Below are 21,369 nucleotides of genomic sequence, written 5' to 3'. Positions count from 1 at the left end.
CAGGCGGCGGCCGGGCGAGTGCTCAGGGGCTGCTGGGCTCCGGGACCTGCGGGCTGGGGGCGGGACCGGGGTCCCTGGAGAGACCTGGGCCAGGTCAGGGTCTCGGGGGGCGTGGCCGCGATCCTGAAGTCGAATAGGGACCAATCACGGGGGCGGGGTCTAGAGGGGGTGGGGCAGAGGTCCCGGGAGTGGCCAGGGCGGGGTGGGTTGCGGCGGGGGCGGATCCTGATAGGGCCAGGGTACAGGGGGCGAATGGGGGAGCCGCGTGGCTGGTCCCCGAGGGCGAGGTTGGGTGGGGCTGGGTCCTGGGCGGCGGGGCCGGGGTCGAGGGGTTCAGAAGCGCTTGTCCTTAACCAGTCCATTCCTCAGCGGCTTCCTGCGAGCCAGAACCGGCCCAGGTTAGCCTAGGGACCCCACGCCACCACGTAGCACCTCCCACCACCGTCCCGCCCTCCTTGCCCTCCTTTTCCCAGCCCCGCCCCATTCTTCCTCCCAGCCCACAAGGCCAAAAGACCCTGCCATCTGCCTGCTGGGTAAGTGGTCCCTGCTCCTTCCCACAATTAAACCCTCCTCTCCCCTCCCCCCTGGGCCACCCGCGACTGCTGGAGGGCAAAAGTCACCTACCAACCTCTGCCTGATTTAAGCCCATCGCCTGGACCTGGACCAGCACTTTATCCTCCTCCTCTCCCAGGGAGGCAGAACTGGCCAGAGCCCCCGACGATCCCACCGGGCAGGCTCCTCCCCAACTACAATGGCCCTACCAGGAAAGGCTTCCCAGCCCATGATTCTCCATCCACTGCCCTCTGTCTACACCTGCCGCAGCCCCTACTTTGCTTCCATGTCCTTAAAACAAGTTACGTAGTGTTTTAAAACGAATCAGTACTGTAAGATCCCAGAGAAAGACCCCTAACGTCTAAACAACGTTCATGGTTTGCATATTTCAAACTGTCTATAAAGATGTCTTCTCCTGCACCTCAATTTTCCAAAAATGTGCCACCGAGATCGCTCCCATGTGCACTGCTGCTCTCCTTAATTCCATCTTCCCTGCCTGTGTTAGTGGCAGGTCTCTGGGGTTCCGACTGGGAGGGGACCTGCGCCCTGGGGATCTGCCCAGGCCCACCTTACTGGACTCAACAGGTCTAACCCTGCTCCTCACCGCTACTGCCATCACTTGCTCGGTGTTGTGTTCTGTTTAACTGGCCAGCCTGCTGATGCCAAGACAGCATCTCCCCGCAGTCTTATGGTCACGGCCATTGACCACTCCTATTCCCACGTATGAGAACTCTTTGTGCCTTTGCACATGGTCCATCAGTCTCTGCTGAAGTGAATTCTACAGTCTAGTTTATGTACAACTGTATTAAGTTTTCTGAGCCAGTAATATATTCTCACGATCTAGACCTCAGAAAGCATAGAAAACTCACAGTTCAACCGAGCGGCTCCTACGGATCTACCTCCGTTTGACTTCTGTGTATCCTCAGATACTAGCATATGTGCATTACTGCACCCTGCAGCCCTTTGGTTTGTGGAGCACTCTAGCTCAGAGATCGTTCCATATGAGAACGTAAAGACTTTCCTGGAGAAGATGGTCTCAGTCACTTTAGTTCGCTCTTCCCTGGGGCTGGAGCCACTGGATGCCCCTTCCTGGGAGCACACCTCCCCCCCTCGGCCCACTTCTCCGTGGGCTGCTGCTTTCTCTCGCTGCCACTGCGGGAGCCCTTTATCTGGGAGATCAGAGATAAGCCCCCCGTGGACCTCCCATCTGTCCTATATCTTCAGCTTTGCCTGTTGGTCTTTTAGACAGAGCAGAGGTGGGGTTCCCAGCTTCTTGAGTCTTCTCGTAGTTCAATTGCTGGACGGCACAGTCTCTCATTTCGACTCTTGTTTGATTTCACAGCTTCCATTTCTGCATCAACATCTTTGATGCTTTGGGAGTTTGCACTGGGGGCTCATGCGAGATAAAGATGGTTACCAAGCAAGCGTCCCATTGAAGGAAGTTCTTCCTTCCCTCCCGGGATCCTTCTTTGTTCAAGTTTGATGGGCTTAGCTCTGTTCCCCGTTTTAATTCCTATACTTCTATAGAAGGTTTAATACCTCCAAGGATCCGTACCCCCACCCTGTGCCTCTTTATCAGAGCTTTCCTGTGGTGATTCTGGTTTGTTTTTCTGCACAAGCTTCCAAGTGCCCCCTCCCTCCTCAAAAACAGTGTGTTTGCGGGGGAGGGGAGTACCCAACTAGGGCGAGATGGCCTCTCTGCAGAATCAGATTTACACTTTTTCGTCTCAGTGCACCACAGCGGGAAAGAGAAAATCAGGACGACGGTGGAAGCTGGAGGGAGATGTGGGCAGGCAGAGACTCAGGTGGATTCTGGATGTTTCCTTGAGGATAAGGAGGAGAGGGAGAGAAGGGGGGCTCCTTAGGGTTTTGCAAGGTTTTCACCCTGAGTTGCCATCAACTGCGATGGACAAATGTTCACGAGAGGTAGTTTGCGGTGGGAATGGGGGTTGATTCTGGATATTTTAGAAGGTGCTTGGAATGTCAAGCAGACACTGACACAGAGAATGGCACTCAGAGGAGCACTGTGAGCTGGGAGAGAAACTTGGAAGTCGGGGTGGATTAAGTGAAAGGGCCCTGGGAGAGGGGGAGGCCAGACGCGGAGCAGGAAGGCACTAAAAAGTGAAGCAGGAGCCCACGTGCCGCAACTAAGGAGACTGAGAGCCGCAACTAAGACCCAGTGCAACCAAGTAAATAAATAAATATTAAAAAAAAAAAAAAAAAAAAAGAAAGTGAAGCAGGGAGCAGAGGCAGACTGGCGATTGCAAAAGGAGGGGTTGGGTTGGGTATGGGGTTTCTTTTGCGGGGGTGACAAAAATGTTCTAAAACCGCAGTGATGGTTACACAACTCTGTGAATGGACTAAAAACATTGACTTCTACACGGCAAATGGGCAAATTGCATTGCATGGTGTGTGAATTCCATCTCAATAAAACTGTTCAAAAAAAGGCGGTGGGGAGTGACCACCAGATTTGTTTAGCATCAGTGGAGCGGACAGGAGTGGTCTCGGGGTGGTGGGGGGAAGACCCCAGAGGGAGCTGGGTTCGAGAAGGGAGGGGAAGGGGGTGCTGTGCTGTAAGTGAGGCGGAGAGAGGTTTCTCTTCTTGATCAGAATGTCCCTGAGCAGGCAAGGGGGTGGACGTCGGTGGCCTGGGACGGTGGCCTCAGAGGGAGACGGACCATCTACCAAAGCAGCCAGCCAGCACTAGAGGGTGGACGTCCTCATCCGGCTACCCCTGCTTTCCTGGGGACACGGAGGCCAAGTCATCGGGTGAGGGGACAGTGGTGAGGACAGTTGGTGGCCGAGGAGAAGGAAGAGTCTCAGGAGATCAGGCACTGCCCAGGCATCGCTGAGGACTCCTGGCCCCCGTTAGTGCTGCAACGAGGACCAGATGTGCGGGTCGTGGCTCTTCAGATACAGCGGGGGCAGCTGAAAGTGTCACGGAGGAGAAAGCCGGTGTACGGAGGGGTGGGGTAGCCTCGGGCAGGTCAGCAGACCCAGAGCGGGGTGAGGGCCCCCGATGGATGGCAGTCCCAGCAGCCCAAGAGAACAATGGGGGCTTCAGACCGAGGTCGTGACCGGGGTGCAGGGGCCACTGCAGGGGGCCAAAGACAGAGGTCCAGGAGGGGCCCCATGGAGGGGGGTTCAGAAGAGAGAACCAGCAGGAGCAAAGAAGGCCTCAGTGCTGCTTTGCCACGTGATTTGTTCTCCACTCCGGGGTCCTTCAAAGTGGTTCTCAGTCACTGTTTTCTTACTGTTTTCAAATCTAACTGCATTTTCATCATACATGGTCTGCACGATCCTGGTTCTGAGCAACTGAAGTTGCTCCTGGTTTTTTTCAATTTTGAGAAGTGTTCCTGTGCTTAAGAAGAACATCTGTTCTTGCTTCGGAGCTGCCTGATGAGGAGCACGGACTTTACCTCCTGTGGTCCCATCTCGCCATGGTTTAGGGCTGCATCATGCGGATCCTTTCACATCAAAAATTACACCTGACTTTCTCCTCCTGTCTTTTTTACTTACAACTTTTATTTATTCTGGAGTTGAAGTCTTTTAACCAGGTCAGAGGTGGATTTATTTAAAAGCCCAGTCTCGTAATTGTCATGATTATTCCATGTGTGTTTATTTGCATGCCCAATATCTGAGATTCTACCCTCATTCTGCATTACTTACCCTGCTTGTTCTAGCTTTCCTTTCCTGCATTTACTTTGTTGTACCTGTTTTTGGTTCCATTCTCCCCTCTACACCCTTATAGTGTTAACATAAATACTCAATATAGCCCAAAGGTAATGCCCTACCCTCCTGCAAAATGCAAAGCCACCAATCCTGTTTCAATAATATTAAATATTTCAGCTCTAATTTTTTAAATCTCTCAAATTAGGCGTTTAAAAAAATTTTTACCCAGATATGTATCAATTTCTCTGCTGATCTATCTCTTGGGGTAGTTTTCTGAAATATTCTCCTAGAGAAGATCTGTGAATGTTAAGTCTTCTTAGTTTTTGTTCCTGTGGATATCTTTTTTTTTTTTTTTTTTTGGTGGGGATGCTGGGGACCAAGCCCAGGATCTCATGCAAGCCAACGGGTATCCTTTCTCTTGAGTAACTGTTTTTAAAGTTGTGTATAAGAGTCCCGGTTTCCTGTTACTTCCTTTCAGCATTTGAGGTGATATCTGACTCCAGTCTTCCAGCTTCCCTTGTTGCTGTTAGTCTGTCACTGTTTCGTAGGTCATCTCTTCTTTTCTGTGGATGTTTCACATTTCACTATGATGTGTTTGGGGCCCGGATGCCTTTGTATTCATCCTGCTTATGATTTATGTCTTGTCACGTTCTGGAAAAATTCTCAGCATTATGTCTTCTCATGTTGTCTCTCCCTGTCTATCTACCTCCTATTAGGACTCAGCCACATAATTCTTACCATTCTAGCTGTCATATTTTCCATTTGTTTAGGCTGCATCCTAGGTAATTTCTCCGCAGCTTTCAATTCACTGATTCTCTTTTCAGCTGTATCTAATCGTTGGAGACTTAACATCTATAATAGGTTGAATGGTGGTCCCTAAAAGGATATGTCCACATCCTAATCTCTAGAACTGTGAATGTGACTCTATTTGGAAAAAGAGACTTTGTAGATGTAATTAAGTGAAGGAATTTGGGATGAGATCATAGTGGTCTAAATCCAATGACAAACGTCCTTATAAGAGAAAAGAGCCGGAGAGAAGAGACCATGTGAAGACAGGAAACGGAGATTGGAGTGATGCAGCCACAAGCCAAAAAACATCTGGAACCCCCAGAAACTGGAAGAGGCAAGGAAGGATCCTCCCCTAGACCTTCAGAGCAAGCGTGGCTCTGCTGACACCTTCAGTTCAGACTTCTGGTCTCTAGAACTGTGAGAGAATAAACCTCTGTTGTTTTAAGCCCCCTAGTTTGTGGTACTTTGTTACGGTAGCCCTAGGAAAGAAATATATTTAACATCCAATGCTGTTTTTGATGGTCTCTCATGCCTTTTACATTTTTAATAAACTTTTCATTTTAGAATAATTTTAGATTTGCAGAGATAGCATAAAGAGTTCCAGGGTAGCCCTCGCCCAAGTCTCCCTGTACGTTAACATTTTATATCTCCACAGTGCATTTATCACAACTAAGAAACCAATGCTAGAACATTGCTATGAGCTAAACCATAGACTTTATTTGAATTTCACCAGTTTTTCCACAGATGTCCCTTTTCTGGTCCAGGATCCCACATTGCATTCAGTCAATCTGAGCTGAGACGGTTCCTCAGTCTCTTGTTTTCCATGACCTGACGATTTTGAGGTGTCCTGACCAGCTCTTTTGTGGCACATTCCACATTTTCATTGCTTTTTATCCCATCTTGTTTTATACCCAACTGTGCTAACTCTAGCCATCCTTAGGGATCAGGTTCTGCGGGTGGTGCCCATGGGGCCAACCATGGCAGCGTGTCCCCAGTCCCGTCATTTCTGTATGGACTTTGTTCTTTGCCATCCTGGTGGGAATGCTGTCATTTGGGGCTGGAGGCGCCACCCTCCCAACTCACATTCTGGCTGGACATTCTTTGGGGGAGACAGAGCAGGGAGCAGGGTGGAGTTGGGGGTCTGGCTTGCTCTTTGCCTTGGGCTCGGCATTTACAAGGACATCTCTAGGAATTCACTGTTTTACAGCAGAAAGGTCTTTCAGTTTTAGATTTAGCCAAGCAGGTGCCTCCCCAACCTCACCCCTGGAGTTCTCTTTAATCACTGCTTCTTCTGGAAGCCTCTGAGCGTTGGTCAGACTCCTTGGTGAGACCTCACCGATCTCTACACGCAATTCTCAACTCACGTTCGCTGGACGTCGACAATCCGACGCCCTCAAAACTAGACTCCCAACCCCCTACCCCCACCGGTGCACATGGCCCTGCCCTGAGTCCCATCTTGGTAAATGGCAGCTCGAGCCAGAGGTCTTAGGTCATCTTTGATTTTTTTATCTCTGTTTCACCTACATCCAAAGTCTGGTTAGTTCTACAACAGAGTTGGGATCTGACCACTGGGGTGACCTCACCTGCTGCCCAGCCCTCGTGTGTCCACAATCTCTGCTCACCTGCCTGACTCCTCTCTAACCTGGGCGCTGGCTTTTTGGCCGCTCTGGCAATTCCCCCAAATCTCTGCTCCCCTTCTCATGTCTTTCAAGGAGATTTTTAAAAAATCTCTGCTTCTCTCATCCTCCTCCCTGCCCATTCTGACCCACACCTCATTGCACTCTGAGCCCACTGCTTCCCCGAAACCATCTTTCCCAGGTTGGTCACTGATGATCTCCCAGGGGCCAAATCAGAGGGTCTTCTGGGGAGCGCCCTGCGAGCCTTCAGCAGCCCCCATCTCACTGCTGCTCAACCACTCCTCACATTGACTGTGGGGTGCTGCACACCTTGGACCCTGCTGGTCATCCCAACCTGCCTCCATTCACTCCTGGGGCCCCTCCAGGCCAGGCGCTTTGGGCGCCATCTGGCTCACATCCCAGGGCTGGCAGTCCCGAGTCCCCTACCTCCAGGACGGTCGAAGAGGCCCCTTTTGCTCGTCATCCCTACAACTCCCACCTGGGCCCGAACCCCCGGCCCCATCTCCTGCTTGGCTGACCAGTGGTTGCTCCGCTGGACCAGGGAGTATTAGCCCGAACAGAGCACAGGCTCCCTGGGCCGCCCATGGCACCCCCTCACCGCCCCCTTCCACTGCCACCTGCTTAGAGGTTGCCGTCAGGCCTGGAAAACAGCTGCTCCTCAGCACTGGGCTTGGCCCTCACGGCTCCCACCACTGAGACCGATTCTCACCCCTCAGCTCTCTACCTCCACCTTCCTCGCTGTCTGTCCTGACAGCATCTAACTCTGTCACTACATCGTCCATGCCTTTATTTCAGTCTCTCTCTTGGATGCAGGCTCCGGGGGGGCAGCGTCGGCATCAGCCTCATCCGCTGCCGTGTCTCCAGGGCCTACCCACAGAGTGCGCTCGATCAGACAGACGTGGTTAAGGAATGAACTAGGGCTGGGGGCCCCTCCACACTCACTCAGCTTTGCTGGGCTTGGGGCTCAGGGCCTCTGCTGTGTCATATTCCCGCACGTCCTTCAGCTCGCGCACCTGGCCCGTCAGCACCTTGGCAGCAAAAGCCACGATGTACTGTGGGAGGGGAAGGCACAGGTGAGAAGAGAGCCCCGTCGTCCCCGACCTCGCTGCCCTCCTGAAGGCTGGGTGCTCCTGCCACCGGCCCTTTGCACGTCACCTAACATGCCCCTCCTCCCTGGGAGTGCGTGAGAAGGGCGTGCACCTGGAGCGCTCCTTGGGGACTGGGACCAGGACAGGACTGGCATCTGAGAAGAAGGGGGTGGCGAGGAGTTGTGAGTGCCAACTCACCAGGAACCAGTAGAGGTTCATGAGGGTGAGCAAGAGCAGGAGTGCGTTGAAGAAGAAGTAGAAGGGGATGTCAGGCACCGACCGCAGGCTGCAGTGGCTCGTGGCATACAGGACCTTGAGCGGGAACCAGTAGAGGCGGAACCAGAACCTGCAGGAGGGAGGGGCGGGTCGAGGAGGCTGTGGGGGAGAGGGGGAGGGGAGCCCCCTCCCTTCCCCCCAGTCCCTGTCCTGTCCCGTCTGGACTCATCCATCTGCCCCTGCACATCCCCACCCATCCATGTTTCCTTACCCCACCCTTGTTCATTCCTGCCCAGCTGTCTCCATTCCTGTTCTGTCCTTTCCTGCCCAGCTTGCTTATTCCCAACTCGCGCCCTCCGCTGTCCCACCAGGCCCCGCCCACGTCACCCTGGCCCTGTCTGGCCCCTCCCACCTCACCAAGCCCCCACCCACCTCACCAGGACCCACCCCTTCCCTGCCCACCTGCCTCTCTAGGACCCACTCCCTTCCTGCTTGGCTCCACCCATTCTCACAAGCCCCACTTCCTTCCCAGCCTGGCCCCGCCTACCTCCACCAGGTCCCCCCACCACCCACTAGGCCCGCCTCCTCCCCTGCCAGCTCACCAGCTGAGGCTGAAGCTGAGGCAGCCCAGGTCTGCAGCCAGGGCGTGAAGCCGGTGGTGGGATCCTCCGCGGGACTTGAAGTAGACATTGAGCTTGGTGAACTCCAGCTGTACGTCACTGATGTCATGCAGGAAGAGCACAAGGATGCCCACCTTGTGGTACCTGAGGAGGAAGTCGGGAGAGGAGAGAGGGCTGGTTACCCTGGGACCCCTACCCGCACCGAGGCTCCCAAGCACAGGCCCCCTTGGCCACCCCTCCAGGCTTCCCGTGGGTCTGTTCAGGGCTATCCTCCCTGGCCCATCTGCCCTGCCCATGCCCCCCTCACAGGGCTAGGCCAGCAGTAACACCCAGGCTGCACCCGTCCTGTGGCAGCCACACCCAGGCTCAGGAACTTCCCTGGAAGTGCCCTCTCTGATCCTTCCTCATCTCTGTGACCTCTGACCCTCCATGACCCCTGACCCTCACACGCCTGGGTCATTCTGTGTCCAGATACCCCACACTTTAAACATGACTGCCTCACTGATGCTCCCAGGTTTGTACATTTAACCTGAACACTGCTGCAAACTGCAGACTTGCCTGGGAAAGGCCGCGCCCCCACCAGGATCTGAAGAAGGCTGGAGCCCCGCCCCTATCCACCCTTCCGCCTCACAGCTGCTTGGTGCCTGAGTTCAGCCTGGATGTGGCTGTGCACCTCTGTCACCGTCTTCGTCCCCACTCTGCCCTCCGGACAGCTCAGGCTCCTGACAGCCACAGGCTGTTCTCATCCCCTAACATCCCTGGTGTTCCCGGAGCCTTCTTTCACCGACTTTCAGTCTCAGCTCACCTGTCACCCCTGACCACCCCACCTAACCTCACCACCTCTGCAGTCCTTATCTTCCGACTTGAATTTTCCATAGTGATCACCTTCAAACAAACTGTTAGTTCTTTTCTTTCATGGTTTTTTTTTGTGGGGGGGGGAGTTGTTATCTGATTCTACCCTCTAGAGCAGGGCTGTCTAATAGAATTTTCAAGAATGATAGGAGGGCTTCCCTGGTGGCGCAGCGGTTGAGAATCTGCCTGCCAATGCAGGGGACACGGGTTTGAGCCCTGGTCTGGGAAGATCCCACATGCCACGGAGCAACTGGGCCCGTGAGCCGCAATTACTGAGCCTGCGCGTCTGGAGCTTGTGCTCCGCAACAAGAGAGGCCGCGACAGTGCGAGGCCCGCGCACCGCGATGAAGAGTGGCCCCCGCTTGCCGCAACTGGAGAAAGCCCTCGCACAGAAACGAAGACCCAACACAGCCATAAATAAATAAAGTAATTAATTAATTTAAAAAAAAAAAAAAAAAAAAAAGAATGATAGGAATGTTCTAAATCTGCATTGTCCAATACAGGAGTCACCAGCCACATACTGGGCTGAGGTACAGAATGTGTGATTTTATTTAAGTTTAATTAAAGTTGACATGACCACCTGTGGCCAGCAGCTACTGTGCTGGAGGGCACAGCTAGTCCAACAAGAATAGAATTTGAGGGGCTTCCCTGGTGGCGCAGTGGTTGAGAATCCACCTGCCAGTGCAGGGAACATGGGTTCGATCCCTGGTCCGGGAAGATCCCACGTGCCACAGAGCAACTAAGCCCGTGCACCACAACTACCGAGCCTGTGCTCTAGAGCCCGTGAGCCACAACTACTGAGCCCACATGCTGCAACTACTGAAGCCCACGTGCCTAGAGCCCGTGCTCTGCAGCAAGAGAAGCCACCGCAATGAGAAGCCTACACACTGCAATGAAGAGTAGCCCCCACTTGCCACAATTAGAGAAAGCCCGCACGCAGCAACGAAGACCCAACACAGCCAAAATAAATAAATAAATAAAAATAAATTAAAAAAAAAAAAAGAATATGAGCTGTATATGTCGTTTTAAATTTTCTTTTAAAAAAAATTTTTTTTTGAGTTTCCATGTTCAATTTTTATTTTTTTAAATATCTTTATTGGAGTATAATTGCTTTACAATGTTGTGTTAGTTTCTGCTGTACAGCAAAGTGATTCAGTTATACGTATATACATATTCTTTTTCATATTCTTTTCCATTATGATTTATCACAGGACATTGAACATAGTTCCCTGTGCCATACAGTAGGACCTTGTTGTTTATCCATCCTATATATAATAGTTTGCATCTGCTAATCCCAATTTCGTTTTAAATTTTCTATCAGCAACGTTTAAAAAAAAAAGTAAAGGGGCTTCCCTGGTGGCGCAGTGGTTGAGAATCTGCCTGCCAATGCAGGGGACATGGGTTCGAGCCCTGGTCTGGGAAGATCCCACATGCCGCGGAGCAACTAAGCCCGTGCGCCACAACTACTGAGTCTGCGCGTCTGGAGCCTGTGCTCCGCAACAAGAGAGGCCGCGATAGTGAGAGGCCCGCGCACCGCGATGAAGAGTGGCTCCCGCTTGCCACAACTAGAGAAAGCCCTCGCACAGAAACGAAGACCCAACACACCAAAAATAAATAAATGAATAAATAATTTAAAAAAAAAGTCATTCTCCTACATACCACAATACCATTATAAAAAAAAAAAGTAAATAGAAAGAGGTAAAATTAATTTTAATAATATATTCCAATTGACTCAGTATATCCGAAATGTCGTCATTCAACATGTAAATGATATAACAAAGGGACTGCAAGATATTTTCACTCTCCTTTGCCCTTGGAATCAGGGTGGCTTTTACACATACAGCACGCTGTGGCTTGGACAGGCTCTGCCTTGAAGCACTATGACCACGTGTGGTGGCCACAGTGGGCTCTGGAACATCACGTTTGTCTACTGTGTTCACGGCTGTGCCCCCAGCAGCACCTGCCACATGGCAGGTGTTCTGTAAACACTTGCTGTGTGACCCGGCCAAGGTTGCCATCCAGGAGGAGCTGGAGGGGGACAGAGGGGGTGGGGGCAGGGTGGTGCCTCTCTGCACCTGTTTTGCCCCATCACTTCAGAATCTCTCTTCAGAAACCTCTCCCACGGACACCCCCATACCCCCCACCCAGGCATTAGCCTCTGCCCTGTGCTAGCCTCTTGCCACTGCTCACGCCAGTGCCCTCCACTCTCCTGTCCCCTCCTGGACTTACCGGAAGGCGTAGGACGAGATAATGAGGACCAAGGTGACCACGTGGTGGATTAGCATGACCACCGAGTCCTTGCGCCAGGCATCCAGGTACAGCGTGGCGTAGATGGAATGGCCGTAGAAGCTCCCCTGTAGTAGGTAGGCAACTGCGATGTCCCGTGGTACCGCCATGCCCGTCTTCCAGTCTGGGGAGGGCCAGACCGTGCCGTCAGGGACGGGCAGGGCCTCCGGGACCCGCGGGCGACCCCGAGCACTCCCTCAAGCCGGGCATGGGCCCTCTGCTTGCTGGGCGTGCCACGCCTCTCTGCAGCTGCTCTGGTCGCTGGTTTTCTGTTACCCATTCTCCACCCATCATTGTTTATGAATAGGCACTACTTTTTAGAACAGTTCTAGATCTACAGGAAAAGGTGCTCCTACCCTGAAATTGGTCCTTTGCAGAATTTCCAACTGTGCCCCAGGCCCCCTTCCCGTCTTCTCTTACCAGGCTCGCTCAAGACACCCGGTCCTGGGTGCCCCCTCCCAGCAAATCCCCAAACCGATGGAGGCTGCCACCTGCCTTGCTGTGCCAGCCAAGCAGCTGAGGCAGAAATCACACACTTTCCAATGCCCATGAGTGCAGGCTCTCCCGCAGAGTGGGCCCGGCTCCGCCTCCCCTCCTCCTGCGGCCACCTCCTGCCCCCCCGCCCGCCCCTGCACATGCGCCCACCCGCACTCAGGCCTCGTGCCTTCCCGGGGGACATCGCTCCCCCCACCACCTCCGCCTCCCCTCCTCAGTCCATCACCAAGGACTCTGCCCGAATCGACCTAGAACTCCAGACCGTGCCCTGCTGTCTGCAGCTCCTTCTTTGTCCACCCCCCGTAATGGCCTCCCTGGGCTCCATCCCCGGTCTCCTGTCCCTCCCCCTCCAAGCCTCAGTGATCTGGAGCTAGACCCTCAAGTCCCCCTGGAGGCCAGCTATCCCCTAAATGCCTCCTATGCTACCACCTCAGTGACAGCCCTTCATCTGTACCCTGGCCCTTCCTGCAACGGAGATCCACTTGGACCTCTATTTTGGGGTCCCTCTTCGGTCCCCGTCTCCACTCACTTGCCCTGCCCCCAGTGCCCCCACCCTGGTCCAGGCACCGCCATCTCCTCCCAGCGCTGCTCCAGATTCTCCCGGCCTCCAGAGCCTATTCCCAACTGTCCATTCTCCCCACAGCAGCCTCGATGGCTGTGAATACACAGACCCCATGATCTGGCAAGTCCACTCTTGGCCTGTGCCCAAGGAAACTGAAAACAGCGACTCAAGAGACCCCTGTATACTCATGTCCACAGCAGCACTAGTCACAATCATCAAAAGGGGAACAGCCCAAATGTCCATCAGCAGGTGACTGGGTACACAAAATGTGGTAAATCCACGTTTTGTGTGTCCACATAATGTGGAATATTATGCAGTCCTAAAAAGGAAAGAAGCATTGACACACACTACAATGTGGATAAGCCTCAAAAACATTATGCTGAGTGAAAGAAGCCAGACACAAATGGGCACATACAATCACATACCAATGATTCCATGTATATGAAATGTCCAGAACAGGCAAATCCATAGAGATAGAAAATGGATTAATGGTTGCCAGGGGCTGGGAGAGGGGAGATGGCAAGCTGCTAATGGGGACGGGTCTCCTTTTGGGGATGATGGAAATGTTCCGGAACTAGATAGACACGGTGCTTGCGCAACACTGTGAACATGCTAAATGCCACTGAATTGCTCACTTTAAAATGGTGAATTTTTAAAAGTTGTGGTAAAAATATACATAACATAAAATTTACCATCTTAACCATTTTTAAGTTTAGTAGCGCTAGGTATATTCACACTGTTGTGCAACCAATCTCTAAAACTTTTTCCATGTTATAAAACTGAAACTCTGTTCCCATTAGACACTCCCTCTCTGTTCCCCCTTCCCCAGCCCCTGACACCCACCAACCTACTTTCTGTCTCTATGGATTTGACGACCCTAGGTGCCTCACATAAGTAGAATCACACAATATTTGTCTTTCTGTGACTGGCTAAAATGGTTAATTCTGGGAATTCCTTGGCGGTCCAGTGGCTAGGACTCCGCGCTTCCATTGCAGGGGGCATGGGTTCGATCCCTGGTCGGGGAGCCAAGATCCAGCGAGCCGTGTGGTGCGGCCAAAAATAAATAAATAAAATAGAATGGTTAATTCTATGTTATATAAATTTTACCTAATTTAAAAAAATGAAAGACACCTGACAGATCACTCATCCCCCACTTGAACACGTCCAGGGCTCCCCAAGGCTCAGCAGCAAACCTCACACTCCTGGCTGGGGCTCCCCCCACGTTCCGTGCACAGCCTCGTAGCAGTGCTGCAGTCAGCAGAGGGGGGCCTCCCCACACCTGCCAAGTGTCTCTGTCCCTCTTGAGAAGGAAGGGGCGCGGAGGCACCCTCTGTGGAAACGGGACACCCTCTTTTCCACCTATCACACTGGCGAGACTGCTACAGTGGGGAGCACCCTCTCTCCAGCTTTGGGCCCCAGATCTGGGGCAGAGGGAAGAGGGGAGCAGACAGTTCCCCATCTGGGCTGCGTCTGCACCTCCCTGCACGTTGTGGGGTGAGGTGGGCCGGGCTCTGTCTGTGGACCTCCAACCTGCTCTCCACGCACACCCCGCCTGCTGCTCTGGCCTCTCCATGTCACTCCTGCCTCATCCCCCTCCCCGACCTCCAGGATCAGCCACCTGGGCATCCCACACCCAGCTCCTGGTCTCCCCCAAACCTGCCCCACCCTCAGCCCCCTAGACCCTGGCGTCAGCCCCATCCTCCTTCTCTCTCACACCCACCTCTGGTTTGGCAGTGAATCCTATCAATTCTGCTTTCAAAACATTTCTTAAATCAGCCACTTCTCTCCCCGCCGCAGCCCTGTCCTGGGCAGAGCACACCGGCTCCTGCCCTCAGCCCCACCCTTAAGTCGTCCTGTCAACGTCCCCCCTCTGCTCATGGCCCTACGGTAAAGACCCCCTCTGCTCCCACCCCACCTGACTGGGCTCCTTGCTGCTTCTGATCAGCCAGTAGCATGTCTGTCCGACAGTGGCCTTTGCATTTCCCATCTGCCCCAGGTTCCTCCCAGTCCCCACTCAAAAGTCACCTTTGGTGGGGACAATCCCCACCCCTGTAGAAAATGCCCTCCTCCCCACCTCCTAGACACCCCACATGCCCTTCTCCTCTCCTCACTCAAGTCTTCTCATCTGCACTTATCACTGTTAACAGATTTATTTCACGTTAACAGATCTGTCACCCCAAAACACAGGGGTGGGGGCTTTCTCTGACCTACTCACAGTTGTATCAGCACAGCACCCAGTACACAATAGGTACTCAATAAGCGTGCCTGCAAAGAAGCAGCTAACTTGCAAGTGTGCTATCACAGTGTAATTTATAAGCAGGAACCAGAGGCAACTCCATGCTCGAAACTTCAATTACAGAGACAGAGTTCAATTACAGTTCATTCTCATAAAGGAAAATTGAATGACAGCTCAAACCTCCCCTCTAGGGATTTATGACACGGGAAATGTGCGTGTGTTACACGGGAAAAGTGGCCATGTGGGCAGCATGGTCACAAGACAGACAGGTGCAGCGCAGGGGTTCCATGCCCAGCTCCCTGGTGCCACCAGGAGCCCTCTCAGGATGTTTATATCACACGGCAGGAAACACGTCCATGTGTGTCCCTGATACATGGTCTGGGTGGTCAGCACGAGAGTAGAGAAGCCTGACCCCTCATCGCAGACTGAGTTTTCTACATCGGCCTGCCAGTTGGTAACAGAGGACACTGCAGTCAAATTCCTGCTCATCCCACCCAGAGCTCAGGCCTTGATGACACCCACATCGAATCCAATCAATGGATGCAGCCACTTCTCACCACCTTTATCTTCTTGCCAAGCTGGTCCAAGCCACATTGGTCCCTTGCCTAACACCTGGGCCCAGCTCCCCTCCTTACCCAAGATTCATCTGTCTCCACATGGCAGCCAGAAGAAGGTTTTTTATAATCCACAAACCCATCCCATTTAGGATGAAACTCAAGCTCCTGCCATCCTCCTCTCGTCCCCACATATCAAGCTCATGCAAGCCCCAGGGCCTTTGCACATGTTGGACTGCTTGCCTGGGCCCACACAAGGGGTCCCCTCCTCTAGGATGTTTCCCTGAGTCCTGACAGGGACAGGTGCCCCCTTTTCTGGCCCCAGGGCCCCTTCATGGCCCTTGTCTCAGAGCAGACATCCAGCATGGGATGTCTGATGAGTGTCCAGCTCCCCCATGTACCCTTCTCTGAGTTCAGAACAGGGCCCTCCCCCAACCTGCCCCATCCCGGCAGGTCCCCTACCATAGAAGACGGAGGGTGGGTCGTGAAAGAAGGGGTAGTCAGTGCCGAAGAGCAGGTAGGTGCTGTAGCTCCAGGCGCCCAGGTAGAAGAGAAACTTCCAGGCGCTCTCAGGCATCTTGGCGGCATCTCTAGGCTGGAGGCGGCACCGCTTGGCTAGGGGCTACGGGTGAGAAGGCGGGCGGCCATCAGCACTGGGAGCCAAGGGCCGCTCCTCCAGGGTAGGGAAACCAAGGCCCAGGGACTCCCCAGGCCAGGCAGTGCCGGGCCCGGTACCCACAGCCTCCTGGAACGTAACCAGAGCCCACGTGTACCTGCCAAGGGCTAAACTTAGTGCCCAGCTGTCCAGCCGCAGCCGCAAGGGGAGGGGAGTGATGGGGGGAGACCTGGGAGGAAACGTGAGGGGAGGCTGTGAGGGGAGGAGGGGGACACGTGGGTGTAAAGCAAGGGAGACCAGTGGGGTCAGTCCAGGGGACTGAGGGGCTTGGGGGGTCTCAGGGGGAGCTAGAGGTATGACAGTGAGGAAGAAGGATTAAAGAGAAGACTTGGAAGGGGCTGTGAGGGTGAACCTGTAAAAAGAACATGGAGGGGAATATGGGGGCATCCGGGGGAACATGGGGGGCTGGAACCCTAGCAATCCCCATGGGGGAGGAACTTGAGGGAAGGGGGTGCCTCAGAGGAGGAATTGGGGAGATCAGAGAGGAACGGGGGCTGGGGAAGATGGGGTGGGTAGGTGGGGGAGGACATGGGAACTCAGGGGAGAAAAGGAAGAGAGGATGGGGCAGAGGAAGAAAAAGGGTCAAGGAAAGGACATCGCAGATGGGGGGACCTGAGGGGACAGCAGGGAGGGGACAAGAGAAGTGGGAGTATGCAACGGTGAGGCATGGAGGAATTTCAGGGGCCCAGCGCCCCTGGAGTCCTGGGGGCAGAGCTTCAATCTCCCTGGGGGCGGGGCTCCAGAGCTGCCGGCCAAGCCACGCCCCCCTCCCCTAGGCGAGGCTGAGGGGGCCGGAGCACCAACAGTCGCCATGGAGACAGCCAGAGCCAGCTCCGGTAACCCCTGGCAACCACACGACTGCCAAGAAGATGAGCTTTGGAGGACGAGGCAGCCCCTCCGCCCGCCCGTTTCTTGGGAAGGGCGAGCCACGAACTGGAGTGAGGGCCCGACGTCCGGGGATTCTAAAAGTGAGGGGCCCGTGACCTTGCTGTCCCCCACCCAGCTCCCTCAGGAACGTGGGGAGGAAGCCTGCTCCACCCTGGTAGTCCCAGAGCAACCATATCCCCCTCCTGGGCTCTGGCCCTCGTCCTCCTGGACCTCCCACTGCCCAGCTGGAAACTGGAAAGGTGGGGGAAGCAACAAAGCCAGATTGGGACCAGGGCTCACCTACGGAGGGGCCCTAGTCATGCCTGCCTCTCCCTCCCTGGAGCAGCGTCGTGGCTGGGGTCTCTAACCCCCATGTGGGTCATATGGGGGTGGGAGTGGGGACAATGGCAGCCAGACAACACCCCATCCCTGACTTAACAAGGGCCAGCCTCTGCCCAGCCAGCAGAGAAAGGCCCCTTTGTTGGCTCCAGGCACTCTGTCCCTGCACCCCCTGCCACCTCCAGTCAGACGGGCGGAGTGACCCCAGCTGGTCCTCAGGGAAGTCACAGCCAAGCTTGGAGCCCAAACGCCTTCCAACAAGCTCCCATAGCAGCGACCCCTCCCCAAGGATGGGAGGGAGGCCAGGCGCCAATGTCACCCCCACAGTCACTTTCCAGCTGGGGAGGTGGCCTTCCCAGGCTCGCCGGAAACTGAGCAATTCGGTGGCGACCCCTTGGAGTCCGCACAGTCCAGCTTCGCAGACCCAGGCCGTGCCACCTCCCCCAAAGGCTGCGAACACGGCGTGGCCAGGGAGCCCAGGCCTTTGCATCCCTTGATCGGAGGGTGGCGCTGACTCCAGACAGACGAGCGGCAGCGACTGGGCAGCTCCTACCTCTTCCCGGTCGCAGCGGACGAGCCAGTCCCGCCGCCGCACCGACCCCGGACACCGATCCGGTTCCGAGCGCGCCTCGCATGACCCGGAGGCGCAAGGCACACGCAGCCCCTGTGCGCCGAGCCTTCCCTGCCCGTGACCTCCGCTCCTCTGTCCCCAGCTCCGCTAGGTCCGAAAGAGTGCGCAGCAGCCAAGGCCCTCACACCGCCCGGGGCCCCCTTGTCCCGCACTGACCGGACCGGTTCCCCCACATCTTGAGCATCCTACCCTTGTCAGGGTCCCCATGTCCCAGGCTTCCCCCAGCCCGGTCACACCCCCACATCCACTCGCAACCCCACCCCGCCCTGACCCAGAGGGGCACGCGGCGGCCCAAGATTCCGCGTGCCGAGCTCCTCCAGCCTGAGGCCCGCCACGTTCCAGTCACCCTGGTCCGCGGAGACAGAAAGGGGCGCGCGGCGGTCCTGGGTCCCCGCCCCGGACTCCCTAACATCCCGGCCCCCCAGCCCGGGACCCCCACGTCCCAACCCCCAGCAGCACTGACCCGAAAGAGGCGCGAAGTGGCCGCCGAGCGCAGCGCGGTCCAGCCGAGTGCGCAGAGCGCCAGCAGCAGCAGCTCGGGAGGCGCCAGGTGCGCGTGCTCGGCCAGGCCGCGGCGCGCCAACCCCCAGCCGCAGTCCGCGCAGCCCCGCGCCGCCGCCAGCGCACTGCCCCAGCCGCGCTGCACCAGCTGCGCGTAGCTAGGCATGGGCTCAGGCCCCGCCGGCCCCGCCGCGGTCCCCGCCGCCGCCATGCCGCCCGCTCCCGGCCGTCCCGGCAGTCTGCGCCCGCCCACGGTGGCCGCCGGAGCCGCGCGCCCCGCGTCACGCGCCGCAGTTGGGCCGGGGGCGCGCTGGCCGTAGCCCGTGGAACGGAGGGGCGGGGCCCGCGCTAGCTCCGCCCCGCAGGGACGCGGGGCCGGGGCGCGCAGCTGGGTACCCCGGAGGCAGCAGCGGCGACCTCGGGCGTACAAGTCCTGGCGTTGTCGCGCCGCGTCCTGGAGGCGGGCCAGCGATCTGGCTCATTTTCCAGTGGAGGAAACCCAGGCGCGGGGGAGGGGGAAGGGGGAGACCGGGGGGTGGAGGGGGTATCTGCCTGGAGCCCGCCTGACCTGAACCCGAGTAGGGTCGGAGCGGCCCCGTGTCCCCATCCCTCGTCCCCGCTTGGATGCCCTTGCCCATCCTGGGCTCCTTCACCCCACCAGGCTGTGTCCGCAACATGGGGCAAGGTGAGCACCAGCAGGCCGTGCCCAGGACCAGCGATTCTCTCTTTCCCAGGTCCTCCAGCATGCTTCTCTTGCCCTGTCCCACACTCAGGCCCCACCATCCCCCCCGCCTGACGGCCACCTGCTGCTCTCTGTGACCCTGAGGACCTGGCAGGCCTCCCTGAAGCGGGTTAACACAGACCTTCAGGGAGGCCAAGGGAGTGGGTGCCCACGTGGGGGAGCTCAGGCTGGATCAAGACCACCACTTCATTGGGACCACCCCCCATGATCTTCCACTATACACCGACCAGGCCGTGTCCAAAGCCCCCAATGGCCATCACTGAAGGCACCGGTCACCTCTTGGGGACATCGTCTCGCCTGCCACTGGTAGCCCTCATCCCAGCCCCCGGGACTCCCGCACGCCTGTGCCCCTCCCTTCTCCCCATCTAGGAGTCCTCCCAGAGCCTTCCAAGGTGCAGCATGCAGGAATCAGTGTGGGCCCTGCAGGGGCCAGGCTGCGTCCCATATGGCCACCAGCCTGACCTGACCTTCAGGTGCACAGGTGAAAACAGGGAGGGGGGGGGTCAAAGGGGCCCTCATCCCCTGTCCTGCAGCAATCCAGTTCTCCCCACCTTCAAATGTTCCCAGAATCCAGCCACTTCTCTGCACCTGTACAGACTTCTGCGACCCTCGGCCACCCTTGTGCCTCCTTCCTAGTGTCTCGGCCTCCTCCCTACCCCGCTCAGAGGCCAGAGGAAACCTACCTGTCCCTCCTCCGCTCACAGCCCTCCATGGCTCCCATCATGCAGAGTGAAAGCCCATCTCCTCACTGTGACTCACAACCTATCCTCACGCCCTTCTCTCTCCATCTTTCTCCTTCCGTTCCAGCCACATTGGCCTCATAGCTGGAGGTGGTTCTCCAACACCCCAAGCAGTCCTGCCTCAGGGTCTTTCACTGGCTGTTCCCTCTGCCTAGAATGCTGTTCCCCCAGGTATTGGCAGGGCTCCTCCTTCACCAACTTCAGGCTTTACCTACAAATGTCGCCTGCTTGTTGCACCTCCCTGATCCCCCATCAGTCTTCTCCTTGGCACTTGTCACCATCTGTCCTGCTGTACCTCCTACTCATTATTATTATTATTATTTTAAACTTTTGGCCTTATTTATTTAATTAATTTATTTATTTATGGCTGTGTTGGGTCTTCGTTTCTGTGCGAGGGCTTTCTCTAGTTGCGGCAAGTGGGGGCCCCTCTTCATCGCAGTGCGCGGGCCTCTCACTATCGCGGCCTCTCTTGTTGCAGAGCACAGGCTCCAGACGCTCAGGCTCAGCAATTGTGGCTCATGGGCCTAGTTACTCCGCGGCATGTGGGATCTTCCCAGACCAGGGCTCGAACCCGTGTCCCCTGCATTGGCAGGCAGATTCTCAACCACTGCGCCACCAGGGAAGCCCTACTCATTATTTTTGAATGTGCACTCCATGTGGGCAGGGGTTCATCTGTCCCGTTAAGATAAGTAATGCCACAGCCAGCGTGGCAAGCAGATGGGGGCTAAGGGGTCCCGGGCTGCTGGACATGCCCTCATAGGTCCAGTCGGGCCTGTGGGGCAGCCCTGTACCGTCCCAACCACCCACCTCTGCCCTCCCACCCAGGCACTATCTGGTCACTATGGCACCCATCAGTAATGGGAGAGGTGCCCCCACCCACCAGCCCCAGCCCAGCCTCGAGTTTCATTTTGGCAGGGCCCAGATAGGAGGCTGCCAATGTGTGGGTGCAGAGCGGAAACAGAAAGTGGCTCCCGGTGCTGGCAGCTGGGAAACAGAGCTCCCAGGCACCAGGGGCTCAGTGAGGAGCTGCCGAGGTCCCAAGGATGGCACCCATACCCTGCCCCATCTGAAAGGGCAGGCCTCCTCTTCCCCAGGGAGCTCAGCTCAGCCCTCACTCCCCCTACACACCACCGCCCCTGACTGATGCCCCTGCCCTGCGGCATCCGCACCAGGCAGGGAAGGGCTGGGGGCAGGTCCTGATGCTGGGGGTCCCTTGCTGTATGTCTTGTCTTGGCAATCAAGGACAGGGCTTCCCAAGGCCACCTCTGAGGCAAATGAGGCCAGGCTCTCGGAGCCCAAGTATCTTTCTTTCCC

General features: G+C 56.0%; 1 protein-coding gene across 1 annotated transcript; it reads right to left on the bottom strand.

Moving 5' to 3' along the window:
- Positions 1–235: 235 nt before the first annotated feature.
- Positions 236–18,901, bottom strand: CERS1 (ceramide synthase 1). The gene is made up of 7 exons (XM_082381376.1): positions 18,536–18,901; positions 16,022–16,181; positions 11,656–11,836; positions 8,557–8,718; positions 7,937–8,084; positions 7,593–7,702; positions 236–376 (listed from the first exon to the last, which is right to left on the bottom strand). Exons 1-7 carry the CDS (start codon positions 18,782–18,784, stop codon positions 334–336), a joined length of 1,053 nt encoding a protein of 350 aa, XP_082237502.1. The 5' UTR covers positions 18,785–18,901; the 3' UTR covers positions 236–333.
- Positions 18,902–21,369: the final 2,468 nt, after the last annotated feature.

This window comes from Balaenoptera borealis, assembly GCF_965194805.1.
Source record: "Balaenoptera borealis genome assembly, chromosome: 2".
In the NCBI taxonomy this organism is placed as follows: Eukaryota; Metazoa; Chordata; class Mammalia; order Artiodactyla; family Balaenopteridae; genus Balaenoptera; species Balaenoptera borealis.
Note: the sequence above shows the minus strand (reverse complement) of the source record. Positions and strands in the feature narration are given on the sequence as shown.